At 34.3% G+C, this 23,420-nt stretch overlaps 1 protein-coding gene across 1 annotated transcript in view; it reads left to right on the top strand.

Moving 5' to 3' along the window:
• The window catches only part of TBC1D32 (TBC1 domain family member 32), a 180,101-nt gene that overhangs the window by 137,805 nt on the left and 18,876 nt on the right, over window positions 1-23,420 (top strand). The window contains exons 29-32 of the mRNA XM_081251576.1: window positions 8,971-9,040; window positions 11,138-11,253; window positions 12,058-12,212; window positions 18,154-18,294. Coding sequence (XP_081107702.1) covers window positions 8,971-9,040; window positions 11,138-11,253; window positions 12,058-12,212; window positions 18,154-18,294 — 482 coding nt within the window. The remainder of the gene's footprint in view (window positions 1-8,970; window positions 9,041-11,137; window positions 11,254-12,057; window positions 12,213-18,153; window positions 18,295-23,420) is intronic.

Below are 23,420 nucleotides of genomic sequence, written 5' to 3'. Positions count from 1 at the left end.
TGAGAAATGCAGAGCAGGGAAGGGGTCTAGGGAGTGCTAGTTGGGGGTGGCGGTTCCAGTGTTAAATAGTGTTCAGACCAGCAGAAATTGGGAGCAGGACACATGGATGTTTCCAGAGGGAGAGACTTCCAGCAAGTGACTAGGAAGGAGATTAGTACAGCTCAGAAGGAGTAAGGGGGAAGGATTGTTGGTGTTGAACTTAAAGAGGAGAGGATGATATCGGTTTTTTGTTTTTTCTTTTTTTTTTCTTTTGGCCACACCCCGTGGCTTGTGGGATCTTAGCTCCCTGACCCGGGATTGAACCTGTGCCCTCAGCAATGAAAGCACGGAGTCTTAACCACTGGACTGCTGGGGAACTCCCTGATCTAGGGTTTTTAAAGTCATTGCAAGGTCTTGAACACAGGAGTGACATGCTCTGATTTACATTTTTAAAAGATCACTATTGCTGCTATATCAGGAAAAGACTGAAGAACAAAGGGCTAAAGCAGGGAGATGAGTTAGGAGGCTATTGAAAAGATACAGATGAAAAATGGCAGTGGCTTGGATGAGGATGTCAGTGGAGTTAGAAGTACTTGGATTCTAGGTATATTTTGAAAATAGGACCAACAGAATTGGGTAACAGATTGAATATGGGGTGGGAGAGAGAGGAGTCAAAAGACCCAAGTTATTGATCTGAGCCACTGGAAGGATGGGATTACCAAACACTGAGATAGCAAAGAATGGGTAAAGAATAGGTTTCAGAGAGGAGATTAGGAGCTTGCTTTTATGTTATGTTTCCAATACTTACTACACATTTAAGTAGACATGCTCTGTACATGTTGGCTGTTTGAATCTGGAGCTTAGGGAGAAGGTAGGGCTGAAAATACAAGTTACTAAATCATCAGCTTAGTATATAAAGCCAATACACATCTCTTTGTTATGTTTTTCTCATATTCTGACTTAATGTCTAATTCCTCACGTGATAGCACACTCCTGTAAGGTAGTTTCCTTGTCTTACCTGTCGTATCCTCTGCACCTAGAGTAACAGTGCCAATAAATGTTTGACAAATAAAGGAAAAAATGGGGCTTCCCTGGTGGCGCAGTGGTTGAGCGTTTGCCTGCCGATGCAGGGGACACGGATTTATGCCCCGGTCTGGGAAAATCCCACATGCCGGAGCGGCTGGGCCCGTGAGCCATGGCTGCTAAGCCTGCACGTCCAGAGCCTGTGCTCCACAACAGGAGAGGCCACAACAGTGAGAGGCCTGCGTACCACAAAAAAATAAATAAATAAAAGTAAAGGAAAAAATGGACAGAAGAATGAAGGATAAGAGCTTTGTATACTGTGTCAACCAGTTGGTTTACTCTATTGCCTGTTAAAATTAAAACATTTAAGATTTCTGAGCAGAAGCTCTACTTGATTCATCTGTACCTTAGGACAATGAATTTAGTAACTGTGTAAAGGATGAAGTAGGGTGAAAAACTAAAATTTCCCAAAGGTGAATATCCAGTGCCTGGGGCTCAGTAAATGAAGACACAGTGAAGAAAAAGCAGAGAGGTAGCGTAGGCTCATGATAATAGATCATCATGCGATATTGCCCCTCTTCCTCATAAGGGTAACATGACTTTTCTGTTTGCTAAAGAAACCATCCTTCAAATATGTGTTATTTATTCAAGTTAGACACAGTGTGTCAAATCTCCATAGAAAGAAAAAATTTTTAAAGATACATTTTCAGTCTGGCTCAGGCTAATTTTTTTAGCTCTGTTATTCATCACTGCCCAAACACATCCTTTGCATTCATATCACTGAACCTTTGCTCCTACTGTGCCCTCTGGATAAACCTTTTCCTCCCCATGACACCCATATGATAATGTCCAACTCCACTGTGAAGTTGCAGCTAGAATGTCACCTACCTTCTTATTCCCAGTCAGAAGTCCCTCCTCTGTGCTCCTATTGCATTCACATTAAACTACCATTTTGATATTTATTATATTGTATATGGCTAACTTAAATTATTTCATTAGGTCTCAAATGCCTCTGTATCTTTAACATGGCATTTGAGATATTTTTATTGGATTACATATACATACTGTTACATAGCATCTATATTCACACAATACATTTGTATAACAATCCTAAATCTATTGGGATTTACAAAAATACACAGAACATATACCTAATTAAATCACAGTGACATCTAATGCAGATTTGGGAAAGGGATAAAAGTGATCATAAGAAAATGAAAGCAAAGAAATGAGAGGAAAATACAAGGTAGAATTAAACAGAAATTAAGGTAGGTGAAGGGAATTGGTAACTATTGACCATTGCTTGTGAATTAAATAGAGTGCTGAGGCACCTGATGTGCATTATATCGTTCAACCCTGTAACTACAGTTGCCCCTTGAACAACATGGATTTGAACTGTGCAGGTCCACTTACGGGCAGATTTTTTTCAATAAATACATACTCCAGTACTACCAATCCATGGTTTGTTGAATCCTTGGATGCCGAACTGAGGATAGAGAGGGCCAGCTGTAAAGTTATACTCAGATTTTTGCCTGCATGGGGTTGGCGCCCTAACCCTTGCGTTGTTCAAGGGTCAACTGTACTCTCTGAAGTAGGCATACTCATCACATTTAAAATCAGGAAACTGAGGTTCAGAGGGAAGAAAAGAGAAATTGTGAAGAGAATTTTGAGGAAAAGCATCTGTGAAGAAAATTACAACTTTATGAACAAACCTGAAAAAGTGTGTGAAAAACATACAGTAATTAATGATCAAGTCTGTGAGTAAGAAAGGAAATAATAAGTGATGATCATGGAGATTTGCATGGCCAAAGTGGGTTATCTCTCGTCTTCAGTATGATGGTCTTCAAATTCTGCAGCTCTCTTTGGCACATTGTTCTATTGGGTCGTATTTTCTATAGATAATATAAAATTAACATTATGTTGTATATGTTATCTAAATACTCAACAAGGCTGATTGCTCAGTGTGCGTGCATTTACTACCCTCTGTTATATTTCTAAATTATGCTGAGGGAGATCTCAGATGTTGGCTTCGTTGAATGTATTATCTAGGCAGATAAACCCTGAATGTGAATTTAAATTCTTTAAAGGCTCCAGCGGAACAACTATCCACTGGCGTTTTAGAGTACGGATGAAAATAAAGTGGCTTCCTGTTGATTGATTGTTATCCTTTATCATTTATTTTTTGGCTGGTGGAACAATGGTTTGCTATTATAAAAATTTCACTCTATTTACTTTAAATAAACAAAAAACATGTTTTGATATAAAAGACGTTTCAAAGCAGACGCTGGATAGATATATTCAATGTTTTTTCTTGTTTCTTGAAATGAGAAATTGATTGGCTTCTTAAAATTGACAGCTTGCTAAACCCTAAGGTAGCTGAAATTAGAATAACACAGTCATCCATCTGTTGTTGGCTCCCTCAGGATTTCAATCCATTATAAAATTTGCAAATCTGGAAAAATCAAATTAGTTTGGCTGTTTATCCCCTTAAAGAAAGAGGACAAACATAAAGTTCTGCACACTTGCAGTTTGTAACTCCATACAAGTATCTTTTCAAATCCTAACAGACATTAACCATTTGTCAGCTCATTTCCCTGGGATGAGTTGGAGATTTTTTCCTTCTGCAGTTGCTTCTTTGAAATGATAAATTAAGTAGTCCTTTCAGGGTGGTAAATATTTTAATTTTATCCTTTTTCTCTTTATGTTGTTAATCAAAAGGTTGGAAAAAATATCAGAATATCATTGTTTCACCTTTTGATTATTAAAATATTTTTATACTTAATATATACAATTAAATATCCATTATACTTCCTTTGGGTATTCAGCAAATATGCTCTTTTCTGTTTTGCATTTATGGAGCATGTTTGTGAGTATGGTCAGTAATTGGCAAGGAGGTATATAATATGAATGACCCTGTCCTCAAGGAGGGGAAATAGGACATATACCTAAAATGATGAATTAAATAGTTTGCAGCGTATGGTAAAATAGAAAATAAAGAAATGGGAAACTGACATTTTTCAGCTGGCTACTTTGTTTCAGGCAATGTGCTAGAGCCTTTAAGTATGCTATTTGAATTGAAGTTTTGTCAAATGAGGGGTTGTGTGGTATGTGCCACAGGTGTTCAGTGGAAAGAGTGACCAGTGTTGACTAATGCCATTATGGAAGATTAGGGGAGGAAGCAATGATAGAGCAAGAGGAGTGGCACTAGTGCTGCCTCCTGGGCTATTACAGCTGAAAGAAATAGGAGAGGCGAAGAGTCTTGCAGGCAAGGGCAATTGTATAATCAAAGACGTGGAAAAGAGTAATGCTTTTCTCCAAATAGTGCTGACTATATCACGTAGGATGCTGAGACTTAGGCTAGTTTACTGGTTATAAAGAATTAAATTTTATGGCAGTAAAAATTGAATAAAATGGATAGATAACAGCCACATGTTAAAAAAGAAGGAACAGAACCTCAGGCTTACTTTGGGGAAGGAAAAAGGTAGGAGGAAATGGACTGACTGGTTGGTTTCTTTGGGTGGTGAGAGTTCTCTGGCTTTACTACTGATATAGCAGGGCTTCAGGAGAGTCAGTCAACAGCCAAGCTTTAACTGCTTCTCTAATACTGGATTTGTCCCTCAGTGGAGATATGGTTTACTCTTCTGAAAATTTATTTAGTTTCGCACTATTAGCCAAGTGCCAGGCAGAATAGATTTAATTTCTTATTCCACTGCTCTATGTGCTAGCTTTCCAAATTAAAAATAGAACAGAATGTATTACCAAAGTGAGTGATTTCGGTCAATATTCAGTTAATTTTTTCAACTCATTTTGTTTTGAGACTATTATATTTATAATTAAAATGATTGGTTATTGCAAATAGTTAATGCTGAGATTGAATTAGGCATTGTTGAGTAGGGTAAGTCTGATGCTATAGGTGTCGTTGTTTGGTTGACCTTTATTCAGTAACTTATTTTATTATGCTTCACAGTGACTCTGGGGTATCCTTTTGTTTCTTGATTTCAATATACAGAAAAATGTTTGTTTGTTTGTTTGTTTGTTTATGGCTGCATTGGGTCTTTGTTGCTCCATGCTGGCTTTCTCTAGTTGCGGCGACTGGGAGTTATTCTTGACAGTGCACCAGCTTATTGCGGTGGCTTCTCTTGTTGCAGAGCACGGGCTCTAGGCGCACGGGCTTCAGTAGTTGTGGCTCGCGGGCTCTAGAGCACAGGCCCAGTAGTTGTGCACGGGCTTAGTTGCTCTTCGGCATATGGGATCTTCCCAGACCACGGCTCAAACCCATGTCCTCTGCACTGGCAGGTGGGTTCTTAACCACTGCGCCAGCAGGAAAGCCCCAGAAAAAAATTTTAAGTTCATATCTATTTCCATCTCCACCTTGCTTCTATTTGATATGTAAAGCACAATTTTTGTTGTTAATTGGATATTTGTTCATTTATTCGTTCATCTACTCATTCATTCACTCAATGTTTGTTAAGCACTTATTACATACCCCACACACTATTGTGCACATTTCAGTAAATCACTGGTTACCAGTGATGCATCAGAGTCCCCTGAAAACATCCATTTTTATCATTGAATTTTACTTAATCATTTTGCTCCATCAATTTTATTTCTGAAGATTTTAATTTCTGCTTCATAAGTTGTTTTTAGTCCAGATTAAATGTAACAAAGATTATTTCACTGAACTTTTGTAGTCCAAGATCCATTTCTACTTGTCAGGTTGTCATATTGAATGTCAAATACAGATTTAAATATTAAGCCTCTTTTTTAATATATACCTGTAAACCATTTTCTGACTTCATTACTGCTTCAAGAAACTTTTCATTTCTTACTTCTTTTTCTAACGGAATTTTATTCACTCTCAAGTCACCTACATCTGTATCATATTAGTGATTTTTTGAGTGGATATTTGATATTTGTTTTGGTCTGCTTAATACCTCATATATTCTCCTTTAAAAGTCTTTTTGGAGATTTAACTGATACCTTCTTTAAAGTTAAATGTGTGGAGCAAGGTATCACTGTCCAATTATAACTGTCTCTAAAGTTCAGTTTTATTCCTTTAAGTGTGGATCTCGACTACCGTGCACAAGAAGTAAGCTGTAGAGGTCTTCTAAAAAAACAAATGACTGAACAGTCACCTTCTGCAATCTTGTTCAGTAGTCTGGAGTATTTATTTTTACTTTTAAAATACTCCTCAGAGTATTTTGATATACAGCCACAATTGGAAAACATTATCTGTTAAAATGTGCAGAGTTAAGTTTTTACTCTGAAGGTACAGAATCATAAGCTTTTAGAGGGAATGGACTTGGGAAATTATTCCTACAACATCAGGAAACTTATCTGTCATCTCAGGCCGACAGCTAGGCCACTCTGGAAAGACTCTATTCTTCCATGGCGAAGAACTAAGAACCTGAACCTTATGTAAATATTCAGTGTCATAGTCTTTTTGGGCAAATTCTCTCATCTTGATTCTTGACTTTATTCCATTCTTTACTGTAATGGTAGAAGGTACTCTGATCTATAGAATTCATGACATTGGGAATGCCCATTCTTATCACTCTTAGTCCACTGCATACTTCTCCTCTATTGTTAAGATATCTATATGTATTCTACTTTCCAAAAGGGAAACATAAGTATTATTTTAAGCACACAAATCCACATATTAACAAACATATTTCTTATGCTTAATAATCTAATTTTATGTGTACTGCATTCTAAGTGTTATCATCTAATCTAACTTAAAATTGTCTGGTAGTAGCTTATAAAATCACTTTCATCATTATATCACATTATGATAGTTGATATGTAGGTCTGTTCCATGGCTATAGCAATATATAAAGTCAATGTTTATTTTATTGAAACTATTGAAATTTTGCAAAATCAGCCAATGTCACTGACACTACAGCACTAAAGTTTTACATTATTTAAACTTAGGAAACTAAGAACTTGAAATTATGGTGAGCATATGAATGATGATTAATAGTTTTTAAATATTGGTCATTATTGTGTGAGTGAGAATAATTTGTGGTATATGTTTTAGTACCAAGTGATAGAAACCCAAATCAGACTTTTCTCTTTTTTCTTTTTTTGTCTAAGCAGAAAAAGAGGCAGAATCATTGGCTCATAGTATTCAATAATAGGGTAAAGCTGTCCTTAGCAATTTGTCTCCTTTCTATGTCTCTCCCTTTCCTTGTATTGAATATATTGGATTCATTTTTCTCTACTGGAGACACAGAGTACCTCATAGCCCTGTACTTAACGGCGAGGGCATTGTGGGGGAATACCATCTCGTGCTAGTTTGAAAAATCTGGAGAAGACATTGCTCAGCCTGTTGCTAGGAAAAGGACAAAACTGGTATCCTTCTTCCTTAGGGACAGAAGGTACATCTGTTAGCAGAGTAAGAGTTATGAATAGCAAGGAATTCTAAGCTATATGAACTATAGCTTAATTGCTATCATTATAGGTGAAATTCAGCAATATTGCTAAGATCGTATTCTGATCTAGATAAGTAAAACTCAGATGTAGCTTATCAAGAAATTAACTGACACCTATCTTTTAAATTTTTTATTTATTTTTCATTAAGAAATCACCCCTCTAGGCTAGATAGATGACCAACCAGCCTGGTTTGCCTGGGACTGTGAGGGGTTCCTGGGGCATGAGACGAAGTGCTAAAACCATGCAAGTCCTAGGCAAACTAGGAGAAGTAGGTTACCTTTACCAAGAGTGCTGAAAGATGAATTATTGTTGCTTTAAAGAGTAGATGTTTGATAACCGTGATGTTTACTTTGTTGTTCCCTATCTCTGCAGATCTCAAGGCTACCCGTATTTTAAGGTTCAGTTTAAATGCCACTTCTTCCCAATCTCTTCCTCCTATGAATTCATGTAATTCTTTATCTGTACCACTCTTGTTCCACTTTGTGCTTTAAAACATCTTTGTCAGAGTTATCTATATACAAATTTTATCTCTGACACTACAGGCAAAGTTCTTTTAGGGCATGATGTATGATTTATCTTTTATCCCTCATAGATTCTAGCGTGGTGCTCCACACTTTATAAGAAGGGATTTATTAAAAGTAATGAATAAATTCATGAGTTAAGTAGGTATATTGTTAATAATATGAGATGTACCAGTGTGTAATGGGAAAAAAACTGCTGATACAGAATTCAGAAAACCTAGGTTTTGCCCCTCCCTATCACTAGATAACTCTGTGATTTTGGACAGTTTCCTTATTTGTGTGTGTGTGTATCTGCACACACACTGTGCACACGCTATAGTTTCTTCAGGCAAAAATTGAAAGTTTCAGCTAGATCCCCCTTGTTATCTAGTGATGCTTTTGAGTGTTCATGCTTAATTTGGTCATCCAGTGTTGTCAAAGACTAATCCAAACTTTCAGCCTCTCCTGTAGTCCTCTGTACTGTACAACCCCTTCACTTTTGGTAGATGATCACACTTCATACCTCACAGAGAAAATCTGCCTGCAGGAAGAAACTTGTTCAGTCCACCCTCGTACATTGCTGTACATTATATGTAGAATAATATCAATTATTCCTTCCTGATACTCAAGTGTAAATCTTTAAGAAGTAAACAGACATACTTATCTATATTTGTAATTCAAAATCTTATATATGCATTGCTTGATGAAAGTACAGTATTCTAGACCATTTTTGTGTTAACAGCTTTTGTGTCCTGAAAACCAAGTAAAAGTAGATTGTTTTAAAACTATGATTGTTTTGTACTTAATATACTTTTAAATGCTTTTTTTTAGGAGAAAAGTTATTTTGTAAAAAGTTTCCTGTTAATTCCTTTGAAAAATGTCACTGACGGCTCTTAAAAGAACAGGATTCATCAGTGTATTTTCAAAATTTACATTAAAATATGTAAAAATATTGCTTTCATCAATTTTCAATTAAAATGTGATTATTATGCAGAGTTTTATACATTTTTATAACCCAGTGTTCTGTTGTTTATAGCTACTGATGCAAATGTGAAGAATGAAAGTCTTTCATCTGTGCAACAGCTTGGTGTTAAAATGACTGTCAGGTATATTGTAGGGAAATATCTCCTTGTGCATTTCTAGAATTTGTTTTGTCTAGCTGATATGTGCTTAATAGTATTTAATTTAACAATCAACTATTTTGTATGCTTTAAATGCAGAGTTTGTCATTCAGAAAATAATAACTTTGTTTTGAGGATATTGGCATATGATTGAATTACCCTTGCAGGTAAATCAGTTACAGTTCATTACTACTTCATAGGCTAACTACAACGTATTTAAGTCTCTATGACTGTCAGGTTTTTTCCAAAAATAACATTTTAAAAATCAGCACATTGGTAGCACAATCATACCATTTTCTAAAATATGTTTAGTGTTTACTGTCAGGATATAATTATGAGTACAAAAGTACATTAATGTAGTTGCAGAAGTTAAAATGAATAAACCAATTATAGTAGTTTGAATTTTTTGTACTGAAATTATAATTTTCAAAAGAAATGGACAAGCGGAACAGACTGGGAGTTAAGGTCTGAGTCCTTGAACTCCTCTTTTTCTTGATTATTACATGGGAATCTTGATAGTCCCATTCTGTCTACTTCATTGGGTCATCTTCAGAATCAAGTGTAAAAAAAGATGCATGTGAAAGCTTTTAAAAAAGACTGTTTGGGGCTTCCCTGGTGGCGCAGTGGTTAAGAATCCACCTGCCAATTCAGGGGACACGGGTTCGAGCCCTTTCCCAGGAAGATCCCACATGCCGTGGAGCAACTAAGCCCGTGTGCCACAACTACAGAGCCTGGACTCTAGAGCCCGCGTGCCACAACTACTGAAGCTCACGCACCTAGAGCCCACGCTCCGCAACAAGAGAAGCCACCACAATGAGAAGCCCGTGCACCGCAACAGAGTGCTCCCACTCACCACAACTACAGAAAGCCCACGTGCAGCAATGAAGACCCAACACAGCAAAAGATATATATATAATAATAATAACAATAAAAATAAAAAAGACTGTGTAAATCCATAACATTATAACAAAAACTATGATAGTAATTCTAGCTCACCCACCTATATCACATAGGGTATATAACCCATTGATTATGTTTTGTGACCCTATACCCACCTTTTATATTGTAATGACCTATTTCCATTCTGAAATGGAAACCATACATAATATGAGCAGTCTAGTCACATATATTTTTTTAATTCAACATAATGTCTTACTGTTAAGAAATAAACAAAGTGATTTATAATGAAAAGTTTGTATACTACTGCGGTGCCAATAGTGAGACAATAGCTGGCACCCATTTAGAATCATTGTAGCTGTGGCAGCTACGAATAGACTGATTTTATTTTGGTGCATCAGATATTACAAGAGGGTTGCCACTGGCAAAGTGACTTTGCAAAATGGTGAACAAGCCTTAGTAAGTCTTCAAGCAAAGCAAAAGAACTATCTTTCCCTAACTTACACATGGTTTCATTCAGTGTATAATAAAATATATGACTAATATTTTATGATTTTATATGAAACAGAATTAGTTTCAGATAATTATAAATAGATTTTTCATCTATGCAAATGACAGGACATTTACAAGTTGTTACTGTGCAGGACTGACTGTCCCATGTCTAACCTCCTGGCCCTTACTCAGCAACTATCAGTAGTCCCCCAATCACTATGACAATCAAAAGCACTCCCATAAATTTCCAAACTAGCCCCTGGGGGAGGTGCCACCTTCATACAGAACCATTGGACTATATGAACTCTAAAATTGCTCTAAACTTAACATTATGTCAATCTAGCCTATGAACATTCCATGTTTTAGATTAAGTTCAGGAAAAAATGCTTATATTCTACTACTCATCTATAGTATCCATGTTTTGTTCTTTCACTACCATTTCATTTTCCTTTAAAGTTATTGTATTTACCAGATGAATACTGCTAATTCCAATAGATCATAATTATCAGGTACATATATTGAGTGTTATTCTTTCGTAAGTGCTCTGTATAACATAGTTAGCTAAAAGTAGAAATTTGAAAACTTAAAACCATGAGATCTCAAGAGAACTACACTTTGTTGAATGTTAAAAAATGAATTTACAATGCAGGGCCTGACATTTTTTCATTCTGTATGTTTTCTGGGCTTTTACAGGTATGGCAAGTTCCTCAACCTGTTAAGAGATGGTGCAGAAAATGATCTTACCTTGGTTTTAAAGCACTGTGAGAGATTCCTGAAACAGCAGCAAGCTTCTGTAAAATCTTCTCTTCATATCCTTTTCGAATAATTGGCAGTACTTGAACTCTCTTCATATGTTTTTCAGCATTCTTTGATGGGGTACTTCAGTACATTTATAGGAAAATAATACTTTAACCTATATTAGTGATTTGTTATGATATACCTTTATGGTATTTTATTCTATATTTTAAATATGTACTTTATTAGACTGAGTAGTAATTATTAAATTTTATTAGTTGAATCTTAAATGAATAAGTAAAGTTATTAGAATGTATTTTCAGTTATATATAAGGAAGTTTTAAAAATAGGTTTAGTAAATCAGAATAATACTCTGGATTTAGTAAATCTAGAATAAGAATAAAACATGCATTTATTTTATTTGAATTGGTTATCTTTCAGAAATAGGATTTGACTTTAAGAAAAAAGTGTATACAGATCTTTTGCATTACTGAATTCTCAACATGTGTGGATTTATTTTTATACTTGATTATGCTAATAATTTGGCAGATAAACTAGAGAAAGGATGGTACTATTGTGTTAGTGACTTGAACAGTGTGTTTCCACGGAACAGATAGTTTTTCCTCCAGTTGCTGGTGCTGTTGGCCTCCACTGGGCATGTCAGCGCACATGTTACATTAAAATAGTCACTGTGCAAGTGATTTATTAATAAAGTTTGATTTTATATCAGTAGCTTATAAATTGGTTGAAGACAAAATGAGGACTAAGTATCCTTAATATCTCTTTCCTGAGATTCTGGAAATGAATATTTATGGAGTTCTTATATCTCACCATGTTAAGATAAACTATTATAAAAGTTCCTTAACTGTGCTTTTCAGTTTGCTTGCAGGGGAGTTACACTGGCCATGACTGGTTTGTATCTTCTTTGTTCATAATAATGTTGGGGGACAAAGACAAAACATTCCGATTTCTTCAGCAGTTCTCCAGGCTTCTGACTTCTGCTTTCCTTTGGTTGCCAAGACTACATATTTCTGTAAGACTTTTTAGTCTATTTTTAAAGGAGTATTTTAAATTTTAAGGAAAACCCTATTTAAATTCATTGGGATCTTATTATTTTATTTGTAGAGTGCGCTATGTACTCAATATTCATTTTCCATCTGAATGCAATTTTGAGTGATTCCTTTTGAAGATATAGATTTGGCATTTTCTCGATACTTGCTGTCTTACCTAATGGTAACTGAATGAAAGATTAGTGATAATAGGTGCATTACTAAATTTTAAACTTGTCATTTAGTAAATTATAAAATTCCATATATAAAAAGAAAACTATTGAATGGATATTTTTATTCTTGCTTTGTTAGAAAGGATCTCTGGTTAAATTATAGTATGAGAAAATAAGTTGAAATTGCATCCATATTGTATAGAGGAAAAGCACACTAACTACATACATTTTGGAAATCTATGATGAGTTTTGATTAAGGTAGTATGGTGTATTTTTAAAGATTTTACTAGTTTCATGTGATCCAAGTTTAAAGGTAAGTGCATCCCTCAATTTATTAAAGTTTCTGTATTTTGTTTTACTTATGTACTTAGTGCATTTAAGACCTCCAACTTGGGAAAACTGTCCATTAAAATAAGCCATGCTAATGCTTCCCAAACCTTTTTCATGACATGTTGTCCTTGGACAACAGAATTACACGGCACCCAAGGATAAGTTGTTAAGGGGGCTAGAGAGTATCTATGTCAAGTTAAATGAAAGCATTTATGACACGCTTTTGCAATATGTATTTGTGATAAAGAAAAGAAAGCACCAAGAAATACATTAAATATTGAAAGTTTATGATTTTATGCTTGAAATAGCTGTATGTAATTCCTGAATAATACTTCACCATAATGAGAAATTTGCTCCTCTTTTACTTCACCATAATGAGAAATTTGCTCACGTGAACAGCAGGAAGCAAAAGGCAAAAAACTATGTACTAGCTTTTTTCCAATCAATGTAACTGTTTTCCTTCTGTTAACCAGAGTCTGAACAATTATTTAAATTGTACATGAAGATTTAAAATGTCTTAAAGGTCTTACACTCTTTCATTTACAAATGTAATGTTGAAAATTCTTTTGATAAGTATGGATTTTAAGTCTATCACACATTTTCATGTCAAGTATTTTAAAATGATATCTACATGCCACTAGTCTTAAGTATTCTACTTTAGTGTTCAGAGTGTGACACAGTCAGACATCACCAATGAACTGTTTTTAACCATAATTTCGTAAAGTTGCGTTTCTGCTTTGACGTTATAAACCTAGTTTTCTCACACAGTATTTTATTTTTAACACTACAAGAGTGATGGGCTCCACTAGCATTTCTTCCTATAAAACTGAAATCAGGCAGGACTCTAGCAGCTTTGAGTTTATTAGATTTACCATTTTTATAGCATCAATTTAATATGGAATATAGATCCGTGAATGGAATGGAGTGACTTATTACTCAGGGGTTTTAGAATGAGCTCTTGATGTAAAACCTTGACACCTTTCTGTTGGTGCAGCTGTATCATCAGTGAAGACTCATGCAGTGCCTTCCGTAGTATCATTTTTTTTCCTTTTCAAGTACAAATATACCAAGTTGAATATTTTATTACCAGTAGTTTGTTTTACTGTTTCTTTGTAAAACAAATAACATTCTGCTAAACATTCCTTTTCAAGGATTCTATCTAGAACTGTTAGCTAAGTGCAGTTACTAATGTCCGTATAGTCAGTACTCCATAGTTTAAATGTTTTTGATTTAGTAACCTTTTGGATTGGTGTTTTTGCTATGCCACTTTCCTTGTTAGTGCATGCAGTAATAGACTTAATATATGACTTTAAAAGTGGTCCCTTTCTATTATGCTTGTTCCATTGGTCTCAGACATTACACTGACACTTTCTATGCAGGTTGATAAAATAAACAAATATGCAGTTGCCACAAGACATGTTAAAGACACTTTAGCTTTAGCCATTAATAGCACAGACTTGTCCACCATCTTTAGCACAATACCACATTTTTGTAATCAACCTCAAAAAAGCTTCAACCTGTTCCCCCAGTCCCCCATTCCCCTACCTCATTACCCTGTTCTATTTTTTTCCCTTTTGTTCCATAGCCTACATCAATTTCCCACTATGCTTCTTAATTTATGTATTTGTTTATTATTTATACACTTAAACATAAGCTCTCTGAGGGCAGGGTTTTGTTCGCTGACATGTCCCAAACTATGTCCCACCATAATTATTCAGTAAATGTGCTGAATGTATGCATTAATATTTAAATAGAAATTTGTAAAGGACAGTAGTCTTTTTTATTACTTTAGAAAATGTATTTAAGAGAGCTCCTCTACATTCGTAAAGTGTTGTAAGCAAATTGCATCAAAAAGATTTAAAAATTTGGCCTAGGATAAACAGTATAGGACATAATGAAATATTAATTTGAAGTTCTCAAAATTTTATAAACTATTATTGTGAGATAAAAATCTGAAAAATGTGTCCTTAAGCTGTTTAGACCAGAAGAACTCTTTAATGTACTGATTTAATTAAATTATCTTCCAATTTTATTTGTCCTTAAGAAAATCCTTCCTGAATGATAAAATAATCATTTTTATGGAATTTCATCAAGAATCAGTTTGACTAATTGTTAACATCAAAGCTGTTAATAAATATAGATTAAGAAAAATCAAGAAATCAGTTATTTCCATGGAGGAATACCTAATCTCAAACAATAATTATAATAAAAGTTACAGTTATATATGCCTTCTCTGTTAGTAGAAACATATGAAATAGAACAAATGAAGTATTTTAATGCACATAAAACCAAAACTCCATTGATGATAAACCAGGCTGAAGTGGCATTCGAATGAAGTACTGTATTTCAGCAGAAAGGTATCATGGGACACTTCCTTTATATATATTATATTATTTATATAGATAAAATAAGAGCATGTGTGAATATCTTCCTCTTCATAAAATAAAGTAATAACTACCTAACATGGGAAGTTTGGAGTTAAAAATTCTAATAGCATTGAAATATTCATTTGATTTAAATTTTACAACTATTATGTCATAGCACATTTGTAACCCATCTGCAGGGCATTAGCAATAGTAAGTCATGTAACCAGTCACTTGCTGAAAAGAGGACAGGTGTCAAAACCCCTTCCCTTTCTTACATGTGACTTTAAATCTTAATCATATTTGAAGATTCCATTTTCCTATGTGTTTTGTTTTCCCCTGAGAGGAGAAAGATTTGTTTTTTAGAATTATAGAATCAAAGTTTAAAAGATATCTCCAGAGTTTTCTATTCACCCCTCTGCATGATGTGCATGATGGACATGCTGCACAGAGTCATTGCAGCACTGCCAGTGAAACACGGCCTGTTCACTGCCCACAGAACCCTAGAGTGGAGGACTGGACTGGATTGGATTGTATAAGTTTGGATTGGTTTGGAGAGTTTGTCTTTTCTAATAGGGTCTTTCTATTTAATTTCCATAGATTTTTCTTAGTGTCAGGAATAAAATGACTCATCAGAACTACCTCTAGTGGAAGAAAAAAACTAAGACTGCTTACTGTGTTTCATTTCTTTAAGCACATACCTTTCATTTTTAATCATTAAAGCCAAATACTCTAAGAAGTGACATAACATGAACATTTTGGTACCGATAATTTTTTGCATGATACTGGCCTAGTGTATATGTTACTTAGGTGATCTATTAAATGCTGTGATCCTATATGTGGTCTGCTTAATCTTATATTCTGAATTTTATTTAGAGTTACCTTTTATTAAGCATTACCATCCTTTCCAAGAGTTATGACTAACCAAAATATATCAAAACACTAAAAGTATAACAAACATAATTTATAATTTGATGATTCAGAAGATTCCTTGTATATTCATGTGACTCAGAGCTGTCATTATTGATTTGGTTTTATGAATACCATTTACCATGTATACCATGTAAATTAGAGTTATGAAATAAAAATAGGCCAATTAACAAAACTTATATTATAAGAAAGTTTCCTGTGATTACAGTGTGCAATCATTAGTATGTTGTTGTCATTCAGTCAGTTTGTTGAGTAGCTACTCTATGCAGGGCTTGGCGCTAGGAGCTGTGTTGGTTACCAAAATTTATGGCATAATTTCTTCCAACAGAGTATAATTCATAAGAGTAGAAGAATTCTTGCCTTATCTTTGGGAATCCATTACATAATAATGTTTTATTTTCTTTGAGAATATAATTAATTAGTCTATTATCTCCATCTCTATACAAACCTATTCTAAATATGTTGTTTTTAATGCAAATTAGAGAACACTGTGTAAGAAATATTGCCAATATTCTTACACTATTATATATATATATATTCAGAAAATTATTAGCTAAGTTTGCATTGAAAATTAAAGTATTACATGTGTATAAGTTGATTTATTTTGCTTTACATATATTTATTAGAGTCATTAATTCTACTCTACAAATAGTAATTAGTGAAACACATTGTGTATTCAACAAAAGAAGATAAATCAAAGGGTACCAATTCTCATTCAGTTCATATTATTATTCTTAACTAAAGTAATTTTCTTTGCACATCCATCTGAAGTTGACTACAAGATGTTCATTTAATATGTTATGTATGTCTTCAGCCGTCAGTATATAACATTAATTTTTTTGTGTACTGTGAGATATCTCCCTAAGAACCTATCATAAAATACATATTTGTACGTGTATGTTCCCTCAGATATATATTTCTACAGTGTGAAATGGTAAACCAGTTATCATAATGAATGATAAAACACAAAAACTACTGATAAATCAACTCACTGATTTCAGAAATTTTCATATATTACTCAAACCTAAATCCTTTAGAACATTTAGCAGTATAAAGTTTGAAAAAATCCTCCTTATTTTAACTCTTATGTAATTGTTATATATGAGTTTGATTTTTGATTTTAAAGTATTAACTTTCTTTTATTAAAAAAGTTTGAGTTGCCTGGTAAAGGTAAAAACGTTAAAAGGGCTCTCCAGAAGTCAGATCTACTTTGAGTATCAATGTTTATTGTAAGTTTGTAGGATATAATTGCTAGTCTAATAGTTTTTCTTGACACAAAATTACATCTTCAGGTTTATTCTTTGTTTAAAAAATGTATTGTGGTTAGATGTTGGGTTTAAAGTAACATTCATTAAGACATTGAGCATTCATGATAAATTGTACCCAAGAACTAAATTGAAAAAATAACTGACTTTATGAAGAAATGGCTGAAAAATGCAATGCAATTTTGTAAATATGTGTGTATATGTATCTATACATATATAATACATATAATATACACATGGACATATAAATAAATATAAAAATATATGAAATAAATTTTATATATTTGTAGATAGGTAACCTGAGTACTTTGGGAATGCATCACAGTTTTAGATACAAATTTCTTACGGATTTCCCAATTTCACTTATTAGTAACTAGAGCTTAGATTTGGGTTAATTAACATTAACTTAGAAAAAGCGGATTAGGCAAATACCAAGAGCTGACAGACTAAATAAACCTTTTTGATGTTTTAGAGTCATTGACTAAATCCAAGGATATATAAGCATATTGAAATATACTTAGTTTTAAAATGTAAAGCATTTATTATGTACTCATCCATGTATTTATTCTTTCATGCAACATCCATCTCCATTATTCCATAAGGGATTCAATTTGTCACAATTACAAAGTGTTAACTTTATTCCTTTATCTTGGAAGGAAGGTATATCATACTGCCTTTATTGAGTTTTAATCTTTCTATAGTGTTTAATGTTCTAACTTCTTAACTTACATAAAATTTGCACTAGCTTGTTATGCCACCATGGTAATTTTGAAGTAGCAAATTAGAGCAAAAGATTTAGATGAATTTGATTGGTTTTAAATTAGCTGCATATTAATTAATTCTCAATTTTTCTCTTTTATACAGAGGTACCTACCTATTGACACTATAGAATCTGGCATTCATCCAGTATATTTTTGCAGCACTCACTATATTGAAATGCTACTGAAAGCAGAGGTGCCACTTGTATTTTCAGCTTTTCACATGTCTGGTTTTGCACCATCACAGGTAATCCATAGGAAATAGTATTTCTTCAACTTCCAGATCTCAGTGTATTTAAAGAAAATTACATTCTCATCAAATATAGGAAATACATTGAAATTAATCACATCATTTTTGTAAGTAGTCATACATCTCTATGTGTTTAAATCTTTAAACTGTCTTTTTTCCCCTAGGTCTTTTATAACATATAGGTTTGCTTTATAGTAGATCCCTGACATTCACAGATGTTGAGTTCTGTTTCAGCTATTTAAGACATAGACATTCTGAAAGTCTATGACATGTAGCTTTTTTTTTTTAACATCTTTATTGGAGTATAATTGCTTTACAATGGTGTGTTAGTTTCTGCTATATAACAAAGTGAATCAGCTGTACGTACACATATATCCCCATATCCCCTCCCTTTGCGCTTCCCTCTCACACGCCCTATCCCACCCCTCTAGATGGTCACAAAGCACCTAGCTGATCTCCCTGTGCTATGTTGCTGCTTCCCACTAGCTATCTATTTTACATTTGGTAGTGTATATATGCCCATGCCGCTCTCTCCCTCCGTCCCAGCTTACCTTTCCCCCACCCAAGTCCTCAAGTCCTTTCTCTACGTCTGCACCTTTATTCCTGCCCTGCCCCTAGGTTCTTCAGAACCTTTTTTTTTTTAATTCCACATATATATGTTACCATACAGTATTTGTTTTTCTCTTTCTGCCTTACTTCACTCTGTGTGACAGACTCTAGGTCTATCCACCTCACTACAAATAACTCAATTTCGTTTTGTTTTATGGCTGAGTAATATTCCGTTGTATATATGTACCACATCTTCTTTATCCATTAATCTGTCGATGGACACTTAGGTTGCTTCCATGTCCTGGCTATGTAGATAATGCTGCAATGAACATTGTGGTACATGACTCTTTTTGAATTATGATTTTCTCCAGGTATATGCCCAGTAGTGGGATTGCTGTGTCGTATGGTAGTTCTATTTTTAGTTTTTGAAGAAACCTCCATACTGTTCTCCATAGTGGCTGTATCAATTTACATTCCCACCAACAGTGCAAGAGGGTTCCCTTTTCTCCACACCCTCTCCAGCATTTATTGTTTGTAGAGTTTTTGATGATGGCCATTCTGACCGGTGTGAGGTGATACCTCATTGTAGTTTTGATTTGCATTTCTCTAATGATTAGTGATGTTGAGCATCCTTTCATGTGTTTGTTGGCAATCTGTATATCTTCTTTGGAGAAATGTCTATTTAGGTCTTCTGCCCACTTTTGGATTGGGTTGTTTGTTTTTTTGATATTGAGCTGCATGAACTGCTTATATATTTTGGAGATTAATCCTTTGTCAGTTGCTTCATTTGCAAATATTTTCTCCTATTCTGAGGATTGTCTTTTCGTCTTGTTCGTGGTTTCCTTTGCTGTGCAAAGGCTTTTAAGTTTTATTAGGTCCCATTTCTTTATGTTTGTTTTTATTTCCCTTTCTCTAGGAGGTGGGTCAAAAAGGATCTTGCTGTGATTTATGTCATAGAGTGTTCTGCCTATGTTTTCCTCTAAAGTTTTAGAGTGTCTGGCCTTACATTGAGGTCTTTAATCCATTTTGAGTTGATTTTTGTGTATGGTGCTAGGGAGTGTTCTAATTTCATTCTTTTACATGTAGTTGTCCAGTTTTCCCAGCACCACTTATTGAAGAGGCTGTCTTTTCTCCACTGTATATTCTTGCCTCCTTTATCAAAGATAAGGTGTCCATACTGTGCGTGGGTTTATCTCTGGGGTTTCTATCCTGTAACATTGATCTATATTTCTGTTTTTGTGCAAGCACCATACTGTCTTGATTACTGTAGCTTTGTAGTATAGTCTGAAGCCCAGGAACCTGATTCCTCCAGCTCTGTTTTTCTTTCTCAAGATTGATTTGGCTATTCGGGGTCTTTTGTGTATTCCATACAAATTGTGAAATTTTTTGTTTTAGTTCTGTGAAAAATGCCATTGGTAGTTTGATAGGGATTGCATTGAATCTGTAGATTTCTTTGGGTAAGTATAGTCATTTTCACAATGTTTATTCTTCCAGTATAAGAATGTGGTATATCTCTCCATCTGTTTGTCTCATCTTTAATTTCTTTCATCAGTGTCTTATAGTTTTCTGCATACATATCTTTTGTCTCCTTAGGTAGGTTTATTCCTAGGTATTTTATTCTTTTTTTTGCAGTGGAAAAGGGGAGTGTTTCCTTAATTTCTCTTTCAAATTTTTTGTCATCAGTGTATAGGAATGCAAGAGTGTTCTGTGCATTAATTTTGTATCCTGCTACTTTACCAAATTCATTGATTAGCTCTAGTAGTTTTCTGTTAACATCTTTAGGATTCTCTGTGTATAGTATCAATGTCATCTGCAGACAGTGACAGTTTTACTTCTTCTTCTCTGATCTGGATTCCTTTTATTTCTTTTTCTTCTCTGATGGCTGTGGCTAAAACTTCCAATACTATGTTGAGTAATAGTGGTGAGAGTGGGCAACCTTGTCTTGTTGCTGACCTTAGTGGAAATGGTTTCAGTTTTTCACCACTGAGAACAATGTTGGCTGTGGGTTTGTCATATATGGCCTTTATTATGTTGAGGTAGGTTGCCTCTATGCCTACTTTCTGGAGGGTTTTTATCATAAATGGGTGTTGAATTTTGTCGAAAGCTTTCTCTGCATGTATTGAGATTATCCTATGGTTTTTCTCCTTCAATTTGTTAATATGGTGTATCACATTGATTGATTTGCATATACTGAAGAATCCTTGCATCCATGGGATAAACCCCTCTTGATCAAGGTGTATGATCCTTTTAATGTGCTGTTGGATTCTGTTTGCTAGTATGTTGTTGAGGATTTTTGCATGTTTGTTCATCAGTGATATTGGCCTGTAGTTTTCTTTCTTTGTGACATCGTTGTCTGGTTTTGGTATCAGCGTGATGGTGGCCTCGCAGAATTAGTTTGGGAGTGTTCCTCCCTCTGCTGTATTTTGGAAGAGTTTGAGAAGGATAGGTGTTAGCTCTTCTCTAAATGTTTGATAGAATTCGCCTGTGAAGCCATCTGGTGGTGGGCTTTTGTTTGTTGGAAGATTTTTAATCACAGTTTCAATTTCAGTGCTTGTGATTGGTCTGTTTATATTTTCTATTTCTTGCTGGTTCAGTCTCGGAAGATTGTGCTCTTCTAAGAATTTGTCCATTTCTTCCAGGTTGTCCATTTTATTTTCATATAGTTACTTTTAGTAATGTATCATGATTCTTTGTAACAACTGCAGTGTCAGTTGTTACTTCTCCTTTTTCATTTGTAATTCTATTGATTTGAGTCTTCTCCCTTTTTTTCTCCATGCGTCTGGCTAATGGTTTATCAGTTTTCTTTACCTTCTCAAAGAACCAACTTTTAGTTTTATTGATCTTTGCTATTGTTTCCTTCATTTCTTTTTCATTTATTTCTAACCTGATCTTTATGATTTCTTTCCTTCTGCTAACTTTGGGGTTTTTGTTCTTCTTTCTCTATTTGCTTTAGGTGTAAGGTTAGGTTGTTGATTGGATATGTTTCTTGTTTCTTGAGGTAGGATTGTGTTGTTATAAACTTCCCTCTTAAAACTGCTTTTGCTGCATCCCATAGGTTTTGGGTCATTGTGTTTTCATTGTCATTTGTTTCTAGGTATTTTTGGATTTCCTCTTTGATTTCTTCAGTGACCTCTTGGTTATTTAGTATTGTATTGTTTAGCCTCCATGTGTTTGTATTTGTTACCGATTTTTTTCTGTAATTGATATCTAGTCTCATAGCGTTGTGGTTGGAAAAGATACTTGATACAATTTCAATTTTCTTAAATTTACCAAGGCTTGACTTGTGACCCAGGATATGATCTTTACTGGAGAATATTCCATGACCACTTCAGAAGAAAGTTTATTCTGTTGTTTTTTTGGTGGAGTGCCCTATACATACCAATTAAGTCCATCTTGTTTAATGTGTCATTTAAAGCTTGTTTCCTTATTTGTCTTCATTTTGGATGGTCTCTCCATTGCTGAAAGTGGGGTTTTAAAGTCCCCTAGTATGATTGTGTTACTGTCAATTTCCCCTTTTCTGGCTGTTACCATTTGCCTTATGTATTGAGGTGCTTCTATGTTAGGTACATAAATATTTACAATTGTTATTATGTTCTTCTTGGATTGATCCCTTGATCATTATGTAGTGTCCTTCTTTGTCTCTTGTAATAGTCTTTATTTTAAAGTCTATTTTGTCTGATATGAGAATTGCTACTCCAGCTTTCTTTTGATTTCCATTTGCATTTTTAATGGCGATGATAATATCTCCTTCATAAGACTTCTTTAAGGATCAAGTAGGGTAACTAAGGGCAAGAATTCTCATCACCACTGCATATCTGGTATGTGAGATACTGTATCTTACCTAACAATAAGCATTCTTGTCTCTGCTTTTGGGGTATTGGGAAGGTTTAATGATTTTTTGAGGGCCTGGAATTGGAAATGTGGTCATATGCAGTAGCCACAGATGTCTCCCTCCTGTGCATAATTAGTCCGTCATTGGTGGAGTGTGGATTGTTTCTTCACTATGTTATCAGGCTCAAATTTAATATTGTAGAACTTAAACCTTTTTTCTAATTTTAGAATCTTTAGGTCAGAGTCCCAGAAGGTAGAAATACTTAATCAAAAAGATATGAACACTTTTAAGGTTCTTGATGCATATTATCAAATTGCTTTGATTTTTGTTCTAAGAAAAATGAAAAGACTGTCTGTCCTTCAGGACCACGTATTTGGCTTTTTTAAAACTAATTGCTAAATTTTTAAAATTGGGGGGGTTTGGGGAGTTTTTTAAACGTTAATAAGGTTGATTATATTTCCATAGCTTTGTTAACTAGATGTATCTTTTTATTAATTGCCCACCTGTATTAGTGTTTCCTATTAACTTGTAAATAGTCTTTAAAAGTAACTACCACTATCCAAATCTCTTCAATTCTTGAGTAATAAATATTTTACGTACTTACTTTTGTAATATATTGTCTATTTACTTATTTACTATTGTATTTTACTTATTGTAACTTTATATTGTGTCTTAAAGTGGGGTAAGAGTAGGCCTATCATTTCCTTCCTAACTCTGTCCTTAAAAAGTTAGTTTAGCTATT

Source organism: Mesoplodon bidens, assembly GCF_964165515.1.
Source record: "Mesoplodon bidens genome assembly, chromosome: 12".
Classification (NCBI taxonomy): Eukaryota; Metazoa; Chordata; class Mammalia; order Artiodactyla; family Ziphiidae; genus Mesoplodon; species Mesoplodon bidens.
Note: the sequence above shows the minus strand (reverse complement) of the source record. Positions and strands in the feature narration are given on the sequence as shown.